At 41.4% G+C, this 16616-nt stretch overlaps 1 protein-coding gene and 1 long non-coding RNA gene across 3 annotated transcripts; one reads left to right on the plus strand and one right to left on the minus strand.

The window, feature by feature from the left end:
* The first annotated feature begins 42 nt into the window (after nt 1-42).
* asb11 (ankyrin repeat and SOCS box containing 11) lies at nt 43-16370 on the plus strand. Its single transcript, XM_082507734.1, has 7 exons — nt 43-808; nt 2930-3009; nt 3111-3218; nt 6257-6407; nt 6489-6623; nt 7545-7733; nt 14674-16370. Exons 1-7 carry the CDS (start codon nt 712-714, stop codon nt 14796-14798), a joined length of 885 nt encoding a protein of 294 aa, XP_082363860.1. The 5' UTR covers nt 43-711; the 3' UTR covers nt 14799-16370.
* Nucleotides 8029-14575, minus strand: LOC309690596. Of its 2 annotated transcripts, none has more exons than XR_014271763.1 (2): nt 13867-14575; nt 8029-12312 (listed from the first exon to the last, which is right to left on the minus strand). It is a non-coding gene; the product is annotated as an uncharacterized lncRNA (long non-coding RNA). The 2 variants fall into 2 exon arrangements; XR_014271764.1 differs by lacking the exon at nt 13867-14575 and adding an exon at nt 12755-12857.
* Nucleotides 16371-16616: the final 246 nt, after the last annotated feature.

The following is a 16616-nucleotide window of genomic DNA, read 5'->3' on the forward strand; positions in this document are numbered from 1 at the left end:
ATTTGTGAATGAGGAAGCGTCTAAAAGTAGCTTTCATGATTGACACTCCTTTGAAACCTGAGAGCTTTTTTTTCTTTTCTTCAAATGATAAGTAAACTTTCAGAAAACCCAACGTGGGAACCAAAGTGTACTTTCTAATATATATGGCATGTGCTATGTTCTCACATGTAATTTTTGCAGATCCTGGAGAGGCATCAAACAAATATTTGTTTTGTAGATGAATCTGATTGTAAGGAAGAGTGCCAAAAAAAATCACACTTGTGAAAAAGGAGCTGATAAATAGGTGTCGCTCTTCAGGGTCAGCGACGGGGATTTGCAAGACAGAAACAAACATCATATCAAGAAGTTCAGCATGTGTTCAATGTTAAGACAACATGTTCCTGTTGGAGCTAGGGACTTTTTTTGTTAGTTTAAGGCATTTCATTTAGTTCATGTGGCAGTAATATATTTAAGGGTCTTATGGGGCTTGTCCTGGTCTGTGTGTCTTTAAGTGCTTTGTTGAAGACACCTCATGATCATTCTAGCAGCTATTGTAATGTAATGCATATACCGTTAACTCTGGCCATCCACTGGGGTGAGAGTGGGTGGAAGGTGGTAATGTGGGGGAGGTGACCAAGGGCCCAGATAAGAGAGTGAGGAAGGCCGGATTCAGGTTTGTGTATCTGGCTGGGTGAAGGAGGTGAAGGAATCTGCTGCTGTTTCGTTTTCACCATGGCTGCTGTGCAAACAGACGTTTCCCTGTGGTCGCAACCTTGGGAGAGGCCTTTGTCCATCTACGGAGGGTTGGTGTGTAACTCGCTGATGGCCGGTGAGTTTAATGTTTGTATGGTTTTTTTGCATCAGTGTTTCCAGGCCTAAAAGCTGTCCATGTGAAGTCTGATGCTGCTGTAGACAATAAAATCTGGGATGAAACCGGTTTAGCATTTTAGGGTTGGGGGTCATGTTGAGAAACCAGAAGTCATAGCTGGACTGGCTAGCTGGATCAGTCCAGGCAGTCCAGGTGGGCCGATGGTAATTTTTGGTTTAAATGGGCCGATGTTTTGTTGTTGTTGTCTCCCCCCCCTAACCGTGTAAACAGTGACAGGTGGCGGATTGGATAGATGCTGGCAGACGTGTAAAAATAACTCAATTGTTTGGTAGTGGCTATGGTGGAGCTTTCACAGATTCAGTAAAATTAGCAAGTGGTGGAAGCCAGCAGGTGGATGGGGGGAAGGGGAGGTGGAGAGACCCAAGGCGGCTGTCAGGTGAAATGAGCTTCAGGTAAGAAGTTATGACCTGCAGTCTGTCTGGGTCAGATATAAACCAAGTTTAGGTGCAGTTTATTTTTGTTGTGCTAACTTTTTACAGTCAGTGACGATAACTCATACTGTGTACTAGCTAGCATGACGGAGTTTCTATACAGTTGGGTGGGTGCTATGATGTTACTGATAGTGAACTTTATTTTATTCAAGGTTAGTTAGTAGAGTTGCCTACCGTCCTGTAAAAAAACGGAATCCTCTGGTATTCAGAGTTAATATTACATGTTTTGTATTGAGCTGAAAATAAACGCGATTTGTCCCGTACTTCAGCTACAATAAAAAAAGAGCCGCCTCTTCTTCTCTCATTCTCCCCCTCCCTCTCTCTCCTGCTGCTACTTCAATCATGAAACTGATCAATGATCAGCTGATCTGCTTTTCTCTCTTGCTTGTTTATCTCCCGCTTTGCGCCAGAAAGAGGAAACTAGCGGGGGTCGCGTTAAACAGCAGAAGCGCCTTTAAACTTGATCAGCTGTTGTTAGAATTTATTTAATATTACTTTCTAGTATCAGCTGATGTTTGTTGGAGCCACAGCAGTAAAAGCTGCTGGTCATGATGTCGGTTTGGTTATCTGGTGAGAGGGAAACATGAAGATGAAACCAGGAGATGTCCTTACTGAATCATCAGAGCTGTCAACAGGTTTACCTTTTAGGTGACATGAATGGGTTGAAGGAAAGCTATGAACTGTTTCTGAGAGACAAATAACACCAGGATCCTTTTTTTATGTAGCTGACAGCTGGTAACTGTGCAGGGGCTTTTGCCATGGGGCCAGGTAGGGCATTAACAGGGAAAGGGGGGCACAAAGAAATACTTTTCTTTGTTATTCTCATTTAAAATTTCTAGCTTTTAACAAATAATTATCCGAATCTTACAACCAAAGTTTTCATCTGATGTCAAATTTATAGAAATCCATTATTGTACGCAGTAAGTTTTTTTTCAGGGTCCCAACACAATTTCCTCAGAAGAAAGTACTGTACATGATGCCAATATTTTCCCACATTTTCTAGATACTGTACTAGTACTTTGTGTAAAATGCCATCAAAAAGTCAGTTAAGTTTTATTCTTTCTCACTTGTCTTTCTGTCTCCTTTCACTTTTAAAAGGTTGCCATGTTAGAAAGAATATTTTGCCCTGCCATGCTGTTTATTGATGTGGTAAATAAATAGTTTATGAAAATATCACTAAATCTGTCATTTATTATTTTTAATATTCAGTAATGGTCATGTCTCACCTCTAGTCTTCTCTGTCTTAATTTCAGGTTTCCACCATATGTTGTAGATAGTTCAGGAAGTTAACTCAACCAAGCAGTCTTTGGGTTTCGGCTAAGTACTGTTTAGAATACCAGAATAAGGAGGATGGTGTAGGTTTAAGTTTATTAGATTGATACATATATACCAACAAGACTGTGTACATCACTGTCACAACAACGTTTGTTTTCATTCAAAGGCTTTATGGTTTTTCCTATAATACCTGGTGGGCCGGTCTCTAGTCAAAATGCCTGGGCTGATTTTTTTTTTTTTTGTCCCAGTCCAGCCCTGCCAGAAGTGTGTATGTATGTGGATGAGGTTACAGTGGTCTTGGTCTTTGTGCTTTCTGAATGTGGAAACATAACTAATTTGATTCTCTGTGTCTCAGACTTCTGGTCTGACAGAACTCCGCTCCATGAAGCGGCCTTTCAGGGCAGACTCCTCCACCTCAGGGCCCTTATCGCTCAGGTAATCTTAAATCTTGATTTGTACGTCGAGTACTTACAGTCTACAACCCGAAGACTTCTTGAAAAGAAGTCAAATGAAAATCCTCTGATCTCTCCCTGCAGGGCTTCCATGTTGACACAGTCACCATGGACGGGGTCACGCCGCTCCACGAGGCTTGCCTCGGGGCTCGTTACGCTTGTGCCAAGTTTCTTCTGGATAATGGAGCAAATGTAAGAAGGAACAGATACATTTTTCTGTCATCAAAGAAACCCACAAGTTTTATTTTGCTTATCCTTTTTGAACTTGATGCTTGATGGAGATTATAGATCATTTGGCTATTGCCCAAAACAAATGTGAGGCCAGGCATACATTTGATTTATGTGACGTGAGATAATTAGGTCATCGCTCACTCTTGGTATTTCTTTCTTAGACAAACAAAGACTTGGAAAATGATTCTGTTTAACTTGTCTAGCATTAAGGTTTCATCAAAAGGAAAAACCCACAGAAGTATAAGAACGTCATATCGTAAACCCTCCTTTGTTGTGCTAGCATGGTCTCAAACACGTTTCAGAACCTCAAAACTTTGAAATTATGTACAGATGCACCCTAAAGAGGTTACAGAAAAGGCTACATTTTTAAAAAATATATTAAATTAAGAGCATTTGGGTTGGAATGCAGGCATTTAAAGTCTTTTTTTCCAAATAAAGATTATTTTTGCACTCATAAGATGAATTACTTTATCTGATATTTTGTATTTAGTGATAAGAATTTATGTACCGTCTCATTGCTTTGATCATACATGAAAGTGGATCCCTTCACTTTTGGTTTGAAAAGTATTTGATGGATTGAAACTCAATCCTAAACTTCACATACACTAATAAAACACTGGGGGTTGGGGGAATCTAACAATTCGTTTTATCATTGTTAAGTTGATATAAAAGACTTTGGCTTGTGTCACAAGAGAGCAAACCCAGCAAATGGACTTTAGGCCTTCATGTATTAAAAACAACCCCTATATTTAAAATTATATTAGCTTGTCCAGCTAAATAATCAGAATATTAGTGAGGGCTTATGTGTAAGTGCCCCAATAACCTCATGGATGGATGGATGTTATAAAAATGGCTGTAATTTTTAAATAGTTAATGCAGTTCTTTTGGTAAACCAATTAATTTACAGCTGAAAAAATCTGCACCTCAGTTGCTTGATTTGATTGGTTTGAGCATCGTACTCACTTTCCTGTAAATTTCACTACAGGATGCCTGAAATTGTGCAGTTCAAAAAGAGCTGAGCTCATTTGCGAACTCACAGATTCTCCCGCTTTAACACAGATTTTTGTTTTCACACGTTTTAAACCACATCTGGTGTTGTTGCTGAAGAGTTTAGATTTTACTGGAGAAAGGTCAGAGCTGAAATCTGCATGCAAAGAGGCCTTCAGTTGTTGGTTGTCTCGTGTGTTTGCTCTGTTTGAGCATTTGTGTATGTTTGTGTCACTGTTACGTTTCGGTGTTGTCAGTGTGTTGTTTTTGGCGTGACTGTTATGTGTTTCCTGTTTACTTTGAAAGTCTGTGTTATCTTAGTGTTTTCAGTTTACGTTTCCCTGTCTCGTCAGTTCTGATTTGCCCCAGCTGTGTTTCCCTCCTGTTGTCCATTTTCCTGATTGCTCCCTCTATGTATTTAAACCAGGGGTGCCCAATCCCGGTCCTCGAGAGCTACCGTCCTGCAGCTTTTAGATGCATCCCTACTCCAACACAGCTGAATCAAATGGTTTGATTACCTCTTCAGCATGCCATCGTGTTTGGCAAAGGCCTGATAACAAGCCATTCATTTGATTCAGCTGTGTTGGAGTAGGGATGCATCTAAAAGCTGCAGGATAGTAGCTCTCGAGGACTGGGATTGGGCAGCCCTGATTTAAACCCTGTGTTTCAGTGTGTCATGTTCGCGATTTCCCCCGTGTTGTAAATAGTTTGGTGTTTTGTTGTAAATAAATAGTTTGTTGTAAATAGCTGTAAATAGATTTGTCGATACTTTCGTTTTGGGATTTTGGTGGTGAGCTTTAGTGGGGTTTTTTTGTGTGTGTGTTTTTTTTTTTTGTGTTTTTTTGTTTTTTTTTTCCTTTATTTTTACTTTTTTTCGTGTTGCACTCCGGTTGCCTAGGCCGGGGTGTAACATATGGGGGCTCGTCCGGGATTGCCTTCGCTGGGGGGTCCGGGGACCGCCCCAGCCTTCATTCGCCTTCGCTGAAGGGTCCGAGGGACCACTCCAGCCTTCATCCGCCTTTGCTAGATGGTCCGTGGGACCGCTCCATCCTTCGTCGTCTGCTGGAGGGTCGGTGGGGCCGCTCCAGCCGTCATCAGCTTCGTCTGCCTTCGCTTCAGCCGTCCGTCTCCGCTGGAGGGTCCGAGGGACCGCTCCAGCCTTCATCCGCCTTCGCTGGAGGGTCCGTGGGACCGCTCCAGCCTCCGTCGTCTGCTGGAGGGTCAGTGGGACCGCTCCAGCCTTCATCAGCTTCGTCTGCCTTCGCTGAGGGGAGGGTCCGTGGGACCGCCCCAGCCTTTGTCGTCGCTGGAGGGTCCGTGGGACCGCTCCAGCCTTCATCCGCCTTCGCTGGAGGGTCCGTGGGACTGCTCCAGCCTTCGTCGTCTGCTGGAGGGTCAGTGGGACCGCTCCAGCCTTCATCGGCTTCGTCTGTCTGGATCAAACTTTTCACTTGGTGTTAAATGTTTGATTTTTGGTTGGGGGGAACTGTTACGTTTCGGTGTTGTCAGTGTGTTGTTTTTGGCGTGACTGTTATGTGTTTCCTGTTTACTTTGAAAGTCTGTGTTATCTTAGTGTTTTCAGTTTACGTTTCCCTGTCTCGTCAGTTCTAATTTGCCCCAGCTGTGTTTCCCTCCTGTTGTCCATTTTCCTGATTGCTCCCTCTATGTATTTAAACCCTGTGTTTCAGTGTGTCATGTTCGCGATCTCCCCCGTGTTGTAAATAGTTTGGTGTTTTGTTGTAAGTAAATAGTTTGTTGTAAATAGCTGTAAATAGATTTGTCGATACTTTCGTTTTGGGATTTTGGTGGTGAGCTTTAGTGGGGGTTTTTTGTGTGTTGTGTGTGTGTGTTGTGTTTTTTTTTTTTTTTTTTTTTTTTTTTTTCTCCTTTTACTTTTTTTCGTGTTGCACTCCAGTTGCCTAGGCCGGGGTGTAACAGTCACATGCATGAATAAATAAATGAGGTACACTCCGTTCTTTTGGATGCATTTCCTCACAAACATCATTCTCAAGGCAATGGCAGTGTCAACAGATGGCGCCACACCTCTCTTCAATTCCTGCAGCAGCGGGAGCGCTGCCTGCCTCAAGCTCATCCTGCAGCACAGTGCCTCCATCCACACCACCTACCAGCTGGCATCTCCAATCCATGAGGCTGCCAAGAAAGGTACACAAAGGTATCCATTTACAAGAAATTTCTGGTTATGAATGTGGACTACATGTCAGCATTTGTCATCTTCTCCTCCAGATCACAGAGAGTGCCTGGAGCTGCTGCTGGCCCGTGGAGCTCAGATTGATCTGGAGCTGCCTGACGTTGGGACGCCACTCTACTCTGCCTGCATGGCCCGGGCTGCAGCCTGCGTAGAGGTGCTGCTGTATTCAGGTAATATAAGTCAGGAATAATCACCAGTCACACCTTTGCTTTTTGTTTGTTTCAGTCATGAAAATTAAGGCACTTCAAGGCCCAGTCTGTATAATAGTCTGAAGTTTTTTTTAATGAAAAACTCCACTCTTTTAATTACACAAACCAGTCTATCAAACAGTTGTTTCAGCAAACACAGTAACAGCTCTTTTATTTGCTGTATACAGTTGTAAAAGAAAGAAAGAATCAGATTTAAAAAAAACAACTTCTTGATTCTTAAACTGAGTCAGAGGTGCAATGATTAGTTAATTATTTCATTTAGTGTTTTCTCAAACGAGAGGATTTCTTCCTTTGACATAACTTAGTTGTGAAGCTTTTCTTCTGTGCCGCCTTTCATCTTTGGGACTTAAATGCTCAAACTAGACTGCATATCTTCGAGTTTGGCTCTGCTTATCAGACAAACCGAGGCACTTGAAGGTGTCAGTTGACATTTAACACGTCTGTCTTGGATTTTGCACATTTGAAACGATAATCGCCGAGCAAAGGTGAACCAACAGGACAGAACCGTTCGTTCCAGCCATATAATATTTAAATACAGCTGACATTTTTTGTTTCTGCTGGGCTCTGAGTTACTTTTAGTGGCACGCTCTGCAGTTTCTCTCTATCGCTTTCCATCGAAGCAGAAACTCGGTGTCACAGTTCACATCAGCACACGTTTAAAAGCTTTTCTAATCAATCCAACCTGTCAGACGTAACAGCCAGTCTCAAAACTATTCAGAGCTGTGCTTTGGATTTATTTTTGAAAACTTTTTTATTAGTAGCTAATATATAACGACGTGCTGCTTTAACAATAAATCACTTACAACACACGGATGGGTTTTAATCAGAATTGTGTGATTTGCGTGCTGTTATGTGTTGAACTCTGTTTGCATGTTTGAGCAGGAGCAGATGTTCAGATCGGATGCGGGCCGGACAGTCCTCTGCATGCTGCAGTTTTGGGGGGAGGAGCTGACGTTGTGCATCTTCTCCTGGACTTTGGAGCTGATGGGTGTCGCAGGAACGCCGAGGCGAAGACTCCTCTTGATCTGTCGAAGCCAAACAGCTCAGTGAGAGCTGCACTGCTGAGCAGAGGTGTGTTATTGTCCTGTCATTATTTCATATTGTTATTATTGTTTTACATTGTTTCTTTTTAATGGTATTTTTATATTGTTAAGCACTTTGTGCAGCATCGTCTGTGTGGAAATGTCCTATATGAAGGAAATTGCCTTCCCGGGTTTCCTCCGTGGCGTGAGCGATAAGCAGAGTTCTGTCCTTTCCTTCTAAGATTCCTAATTATTTAAAGTAACACTCAGGTATGCCATTCAGCTGGGTTAGTTACGACGTCGGGAGCAGCTTGGGAGAACAAGGAAACACAGACTGCTTCAGGTTGTCTTCCCAAATCGACTCAAAGGTTTATTTGATACACAGCAGTTTATATAGATGAAAAAAAGGTTCGTGTGTCAGCTTTCCCAGTTCAAACCGGTACAGACTAAATAAGGAAACGTCTTCCTGCCTTGTGAACAAAGAAGTATCCTGTGTGTAGTTTATCAGCTCAGCTACAATTTATGATCATCCCAGCAAAATACACTCCTAGACATAAAATACAGAGTTCTTTCATTAGTGAATTCTGAAACAAACCACCTAGCCTTTAACGAGCCTTTTCCAGGAGATAAAGAAAAAGGGAGGATGGGAGTAAGGAAGTGGTCTCATCTCTGTGGTATTTTCGACCTTGGGGTACCAGCTTGTGAGTCCTACACATTAATTCTTGGGTCACAGAGAAAGAGAAAAACAACTAGTAGATCGGCCTTATTGAGTAACAGTTTTCCTGTATAAAACAATATCCTGTAAATGCTTACCGTGGTATCAAAATACCTAACAGTTCCCCTCTTTTATTATTTTTAAAAAATAATAACTCAAATAGAAAGGAAAAATCACAAATGTAATAACATAATATAAAAGCAAATCATAAAATGTAATAGTTCACAACCTAATGTTCAATATACACATCAGGAACATCATTGGTAACATCTGACACATAATCTGGGTCAATTTGTGCCAATTGCAAATACATTGAAGTAGCTGTACTAGCAGCTATACGGGTTATCATTGAAAATGTGGCTTGCAGAAATGTGAACAGGGTTGCACTTTACAATATGAAATAGTAAATAAAAATCCTAAGGTTAATGCAGTAGATATGATTAATAACCTAAATATATAAAAAAGACAGTTCTTCAGTCGTCTTCTGGCCTGGTCCCAGGTTCGAGAGACATTGAATAAGCGTCGTATGATGACAATGGGCATTTCATTTTCTCCATTATCAGGATGAAATGAGTCTGGCTTTATCAGGTTAGACATCATGTGGTACTTTTGGCTTTCTGTTCCTGCTGGATGTTTGAGTACCTTGTCGTTGTTCTTTCAGACGTTGTGTGTTAATCAGTGATTGTGTGTGTGTGTAAATTGGATCCTGGCGCTGGCTCGCCGGAGATGTCATCTACCCGTGTGTTTATTTGCTCTAGTTCCGGGCGCTGGCTCGCCGGAGATGTCGTCTGCTTGATCCGACGCCTGAGATGGTCCGATTGGGCTGGTCTTAACCCTGCTGGCATGAATCCACTGAGGTTGTCCGTCTGTGAGGATGCTGGTTCTTCGTCACTGCCAGTAAAGCCTGGGGGCTGGAAAACGCGGCCTCCCAGAGTGTCCTTGGTTTTAGTGGCTTCTCCAACATGCGTCTCCTTGTCTCCACTGGTGGAACTGTGGAGGGGAAAAGCTGAGAGAGACAAACTTTCTGATAGTTATTATTCAGTTTTTCTACCAGGTTGTGAACATCAGTGGACAATGCAATATACATCACCTTCTACTAGCGGTGCCCCTCTGGAAGCTGACCATGGTCTTGGAAATAGTCTTATTTCAAATGGAAATAATTTGGTTACTGCAGATTGAGTCATTCTAATCTCACACAGGACTTAAGTAAGTAATTTGACCCAGGTCATTAAAGTTTTAGCACACTTTTGAATTACTTCTGATGTGAATGAAGGTCCTCTATCACTGTTAATTTGGTGAGGTATTCCGAATCTGGGTATTATTTCATTGCTCAACTTTTGACAGACTACTTCTGCAGTTTCTTTTGAGGTTGGATAAGCTTCTACTCATTTACTAAATTGATCCACTATTACCAGTAAGTACTTGATGCTTCCTTGTGCTGGCATATGTGTGAAATCAATTTGTAATGTATGAAATGGAAAATCTGGTTGTGGTAAATGCTGATGTTTCGCTTTTGATTTTCCTACATTAGTTCGTGCACATGTTAGACAGGTTGCTAATATGCGTTTTACTGCGTGTGATGTTTTCTCAATTACAAATCTTGATTTTATTGCCCCTATTACCCCTCTTTGTCCGACATGACTCACACAGTGAAAATGTCGGGCAAGGACTGGCATCAGGGAATATGGGAGGGCAATCAAACCCTTAAGATTTTGTATAGGCCATCTCTGTCATCTAAGGTACAGTCATTATTCTCCCAATAGGTGTAATCACATGCAGAGGCTTGCTCTTGTATGAATTTTAAATCAACATTTGTTCCTAAATAGTCTGGGAGTTTAAGTGGCAGCTGTAGGGGCACAGATAATACTTCCTGCGGAGGTGGGAGCTGTGATGCAGCTGCAGCCTTGGCTGTCACGTCTGCTAAGGCATTACTTGTTGCTTCGTCTGTGTCAGCTGTACTGTGTCCTTTCGTTTTTACAACTGCAACGGCCGATGGCAGCTGTATAGCCTGAAAAAGTCTTTGAACAAAATCAGAATTTAGCAATTTATTTTCCATCAGCAGATCTAAATCCTCTCTGTCTCCACAATGTGCCAAAGTCATGCACAACGCCAAATGCATAGCGGCTGTGTGCGTAAATTGTCACATGCTTATCCAAATGTAGCTCACAGGCGCGTATTAAAGCCATGAGCTCTGCTTTTTTTGTGCTGAGTGAAATGGTAATGAGTGAGCCTCTAGTATGATGTCAGGCAATGTCACCACTGAATAGCCACAAAGAAATGAGTTGTCATTCGGCCTTGAACAGGACCCGTCCACATAAACCGTGGCTGAGTCTGAGATAGGTGTTTGCTCTAAATCTGGACGTGGTGCTGTGGATTCCTGTATACGTGTCATGCAGTCATGAACGTCAAGCCTGTCTGAGCCATCCTGTCGGTCAGAAGAACACAGCATAGGATCAATAAATGTGCTGGCGAATTGGGTGTGCTGCTCGCTTTTATGGTGAGATTTGCATATGTTGTGTAGTTATGTTTGCTAGAATGGTCGTGACCTGGTGATTGGTGTATAGAATAGTGTCATGTTAGAGTGTGAGCTTCTCGCAGTCCCTTATCATGATAGAGCAAGCTGCTACTGCCCTCAGGCAGGCCGGCATTCCTGAACAATTCAGGCAGCACCTTTGAGTGGCGGAGGTCAGCACTCCCTGTAATGCATTGAAAGAGACAGTCATTTCTGTGGATCACAGTATTCGAGGAGGCTTGTCTTTTTTACAACAGTCACGCAGAATGTGGTCATGAAAAGAACAGTCTGGTATCCACTGTCTGCAATAGTTCACCATGCCTAAGAAGGACGACATTTCCTTCTGTGTAGTGGGACGAGGGACGGAGGTCACAGCTTTGACCCTGTCTGCAGTCATGGAACGTTTTCCGTGAGACAGTGTGAATCCCAAATATTGAACAGAAGTCTGACAGTACTGCATTTTCTTTGCATATGCTTTGTGGCCAGTCTTTTGGAGGTGCTGGAGAAGCATGTGTGTAGCAGTTTGACATAGTTTTTCACTTTCAGCACAGAGGAGGAGGTCATCCACATGTGGATCAGGGTGCGGCCCTGGAGGAGTGAAGCACCATTGAGAAAGCAGCAGAGCTGTCTATCATGCCTTGGGGCAAACGAGTCCAAGTGTACTGCTTATTTCTATGTGTGAATGCAAATAACGGCTGTGTGTCACAGGTACTGAGAAAAAGGAGTGGAGCATAAATCCACCACGGTAAAATGTGTATGCAATGCATGTCAATATGCTGTGAACATCTGAAACGAGAGGTGGCAGAGGAATGTTGACTGCATTAATTTGCCTTAAGTCTTGTATGAAACGCCATACGCCAGGTTTGTTAGGCTTTGGCACAGGATTGACAGGAGTGTGGGCTTTATTACTCCTGTAGTCAATAAATCTCCTATCATGACATCTAGGACTGCGGCTTTTTCCGTGGAAATGGGATGCTGCTTGACATATACTGCTTGTTGTGTTTTAATAGGTGTACGTGATAAAGTGTACAGTCAATAAATCCTATATCATTCTCACTTTTTGACCATAATGTCATATTCTGGTATTCAGCTGGCAATGTAACTGCAGAAATAGTACAGTCGATAGGGTAGGTTAGATCTATGTGACGACATGGTGTAGTTATATCATAACCTATGTCTGAGTTATGTGACAAAATCACTGTTTGACCTTCACTTGTGTGAGCAGTTATCATGTTGTTGAACAGTGTGAGAGAAACAAAAGTGTGGCTCCCAGTCATGGGATTACCTGTTAGTGGCGTCTGTACACGTTTTTTTTTGGCACAGTGTGTGACATAGAGTACCGGACAAAAAGGATGTTGAGTTCATTCTCTGCTGAGGGTCCAGCTGACACAGAGGATGTTCCTTCTCCATCATGTCGGTACATAGGGCAGAGAAAACATAAGCTGTTATCAGTGTCAGCAAACATTTCACCCTTTATGTTAAATTAAATACACAAATTCATTTTTGCTCTGGGTGTCTGCGGCTGCTGGAAAACTGAGCTAAATTTGCACCTCTAGCTTGTCCAACAGTGCATAAAGCGTTTTATGAATACTAGGATAGATTCATCAGGCTTCTGTTTACACATAGTTACTGCATTTAAGTCAATTTTGTCTCTGGACATTGTTAGCAGGAATTTCTTTAGATTCTTAAAGAAATCGGCGACTTTGTCATTATTTACCCTCCTTTTGTCCATAGCGGTAACATTTGATGCATCACGTCGCGGCATTCTATCATATATTTTCTACAGGACTTTTTAAGCAGACTACTTTTCTTATCACAAATGATATTCAACATTTCTACTGACCTGTTTTCTGGCGATAATCGTTCGGGATAAGGCTCCGAAAAGAAATTAGAATGCATTGAACTTCTTAAGTTGTAAACAAAGTCAGTCACATAAGCACTCCCGCATGTTCTGGATACGTGATCATGGACGTCTTCACCGATTCGTGGACGTAGGTTACACGTAACCGGAAATGGGAGTTGTACTGAGCCGTTATTTGAGACTTTATTTTGTATTTTATTAATTTTTGGTTTTACAGGTACTTTAGATTTTTTTTATCGGACCTGTCTGTGGTCTTTGAATAATTCTGACCCATGTTCAGTGATTTCCAGAGGGGTTTACACGCTAGGAGGATTTATGTTAGTATTTTCGCTGCGGCACAGCTGAGGTCACTTTAAATTTATTGCTAGCAATTTTTTGTTTGTGTGAGCAACTCTCACTTAGCGAGCAACTTCTCGCTTAACGAGCAACTTCTCGTAAAACAACAGGCAACTTCCTGTGTCTTTCTGCTTTTAATTTACTGCTTTTAACCCTTGTATGGTAATCGGGTCTGTGAGACCCGTTTTCAGTTTTCTTTCGTTTTTTTTTTTTTTTTAACAAAATTAAATTTAATTATTTACTAGCTTTCTGTGAGTGAGCAACTTCTCACTTTTTAACGTACGTTTCAAGATAACAGGCAACTCCCTGTGTCACTCTTTGATGAGCAACTTCTCACTTAACGAGAAGTATTTAAGACAACAGGCAACTTTCTGTGTCACTTTTTCTGAGTGAGCAACTTCTCACTTTTTAACGTACGTTTAATTAAACAATTAATTATTATTATTATTATTATTTTTTAAACAAAATTAAAATATTCAAGACAACAGGCAACTTCCTGTGTCCACCAACACCACACAAGGGTTAATTTACTTTATTCGGGGACTGAGGAAGTCAGTCAGTGTATCTCTCTGGATCACTAAGTGAAACTTCGTCAGCATATCCCGTTTTTTTATGGATTCGGGGACTGAGGAAGTCAGTCAGTGTATCTCTCTGGATCACTAAGTGAAACTTCGTCAGCATATCCCGTTTTTTTATGGATCGATCACTGAGAGAGGTATAATATGGTCTCTATATAAATATGAAAGACACATATTTACCTTCTGTCAGTAATCCCACTTCTGACACCAAAATTGAAGGAAATTGCCTTCCCGGGTTTCCTCCGTGGCGTGAGCGATAAGCAGAGTTCTGTCCTTTCCTTCTAAGATTCCTAATTATTTAAAGTAACACTCAGGTATGCCATTCAGCTGGGTTAGTTACGACGTTGGGAGCAGCTTGGGAGAACAAGGAAACACAGACTGCTTCAGGTTGTCTTCCCAAATCGACTCAAAGGTTTATTTGATACACAGCAGTTTATATAGATGAAAAAAAGGTTCGTGTGTCAGCTTTCCCAGTTCAAACCGGTACAGACTAAATAAGGAAACGTCTTCCTGCCTTGTGAACAAAGAAGTATCCTGTGTGTAGTTTATCAGCTCAGCTACAATTTATGATCATCCCAGCAAAATACACTCCTAGACATAAAATACAGAGTTCTTTCATTAGTGAATTCTGAAACAAACCACCTAGCCTTTAACGAGCCTTTTCCAGGAGATAAAGAAAAAGGGAGGATGGGAGTAAGGAAGTGGTCTCATCTCTGTGGTATTTTCGACCTTGGGGTACCAGCTTGTGAGTCCTACACATTAATTCTTGGGTCACAGAGAAAGAGAAAAACAACTAGTAGATCGGCCTTATTGAGTAACAGTTTTCCTGTATAAAACAATATCCTGTAAATGCTTACCGTGGTATCAAAATACCTAACACTATATAAATAACTTTGACCTTGACCTTTGACCTTTGACCTTTTTGCACTTACATAGAGGACCCTCACTTCCTTTTATTAACAGCTGTGATCTGCCTCCTGTTCCCAGGTCCCTGCTCTCTGTCTCAGCTCTGTCGCTTACGTATTCGTCGAAGTCTCGGAAAGAGTCGTCTGCACAGGGCCTCGAGCCTCTTTGTCCCTCACAGTATCAAGGACTTCCTCCTCTACCAATGACACATCTCTGCCGTCCTTTGCTTCTTTTTTTTTTTCTTTTTTTTGCTTCGCCATTCAAGAAGAAAGGATAAAAGGCGTCCACATTCAGAGAGTTTTCATCCATAGCTTCATAATTAAGATGCTTTTAGTATTATAATAACAGCTTTCTGAGAACTGCTCAATGAAATCTTTTGGATACAAGGGAGGGACGCTTCAGGATAAGCTCTGTTCATCCTGCAGGGACTTTAATGTATCAGGTTTTTGTATTTTTGTACTTTCTTTTCAGCGCTCATGAATTTTACATGATTCCAAAGTGTTTTTAAAGTTGAACATCGCCAATTTTACACATCAAAGTCTTTTATGTTTGGGAGTACTTGTGCATATATTAAAAATAAGTTGTATAAAAACTAGCTCCACAGGAAGCTTTGTGGATGTCATTTGAATAAGCATCAGCTGGGGGTGAAAACTGCAGATCAGACCTTTTTGTAGCAACCACAGACTGTGTGCCTATGAGTACAACACAGGAGAATTCACACCACTAATGTTAGAGAGTTGCATTCTGGGTAATGCAGGTGGCAAGTTTTGGAAAAAAACAAAATCTTATGTTAAAATTCTTTTTCTCATAAATGTTTCTAATGGTTTTGTAAACTTTGAATGTGGCCTGTTTTGTTCACATTTCTGTGTTTTTATTTGTGGAATCTTTCGTATTGCCGTTAGTACACGGGCCGAGGTGGTCATCACACATCGTCTCTCTGACATCACACAGAGTAAGACTGGTGTTTCTGAGCACCTCACAGGATGCTTTATAACTGCTTTAATTCTTCGTGATGCTGATTCAAAAAGGCGCCTGAAACATTCCTCATACAGTTTGGTCAGTGTTGATATGACAGCATCACACAGCTGCTGCTGATGCTTCGACTGCGCATCCATGACATAAGTCTTGCGTTACACCACATCCCATAGGTGCTCTGCTGGATTGCGATCTGGTGACTGTAGAAACTGTTTGGTCACAGTGAACCTGTTGTCATGTTCAAAAAACTAGTCTGAGATGATCTGAGCTTTGTGATATGGAGCATTAGGACAGTAACTAACTGAACTAAATCAAATAATACAATATATTACAAGGTTACAAAATAGCCCGAATAAACACAAAACACTGTAGTTATACATTTTCCAGTATATTACACATAATTAAATAGTTGAAGTTGAGGTGCTTCATATCATGTTGGCTTTATTTCTTCTGTAGAGGATGTGCTGCGGTGTGTATTTGTGTGCTTTAGATGGAGGAATTGTACTGCAAGTTAGCCACAGGCAGAAATGATTTCCTTTGTCGGTCAGTGGTGCATTTAGGGTAATCCAAGTCTTTCACTGACTGTGCTCCTGTGACTGGACCTCATGGAGTGGCTGGGAGGTACTGTCTGGCATTGTCCTTATCTTGGACAACAATACTCAGATATGCTGCAGTACGGTGGCCCCTAGAGACAAAGCACGTACAAAATACAAAACACATGCAAAATCCAAAGCACATGCAAAATACAAAACACATGCAAAACCCATAGCACATGCAAAATACAAAACACAAAATACAAAACACATGCAAAATACAAAACACATGCAAAAGACAAAACACATGCAAAATACAAAACACATACAAAATCCAAAGCACATGCAAAATACAAAACACATGCAAAAGACAAAACACATACAAAATCCAAAGCACATGCAAAAGACAAAACACATGCAAAATACAAAACACATGCAAAATCCAAAGCACATGCAAAAGACAAAACACATGCAAAAGACAAAACACATGCAAAAGAGAAAACACATGCAAAATCC

This window comes from Aulonocara stuartgranti (genome assembly GCF_965226115.1).
Source record: "Aulonocara stuartgranti genome assembly, chromosome: 16".
In the NCBI taxonomy this organism is placed as follows: Eukaryota; Metazoa; Chordata; class Actinopteri; order Cichliformes; family Cichlidae; genus Aulonocara; species Aulonocara stuartgranti.

Excerpts from the sequence above, each read along its gene's own strand:
- asb11 (XM_082507734.1), top strand. The coding sequence starts at position 712 with ATGGCTGCTGTGCAAACAGACGTTTCCCTGTGGTCGCAACCTTGGGAG. Across the intron at positions 809-2,929 it reads GTGTAACTCGCTGATGGCCG|ACTTCTGGTCTGACAGAACT; the intron begins GTGAGTTTAATG and ends TCTGTGTCTCAG. Across the intron at positions 7,734-14,673 it reads AGCTGCACTGCTGAGCAGAG|GTCCCTGCTCTCTGTCTCAG; the intron begins GTGTGTTATTGT and ends TCCTGTTCCCAG.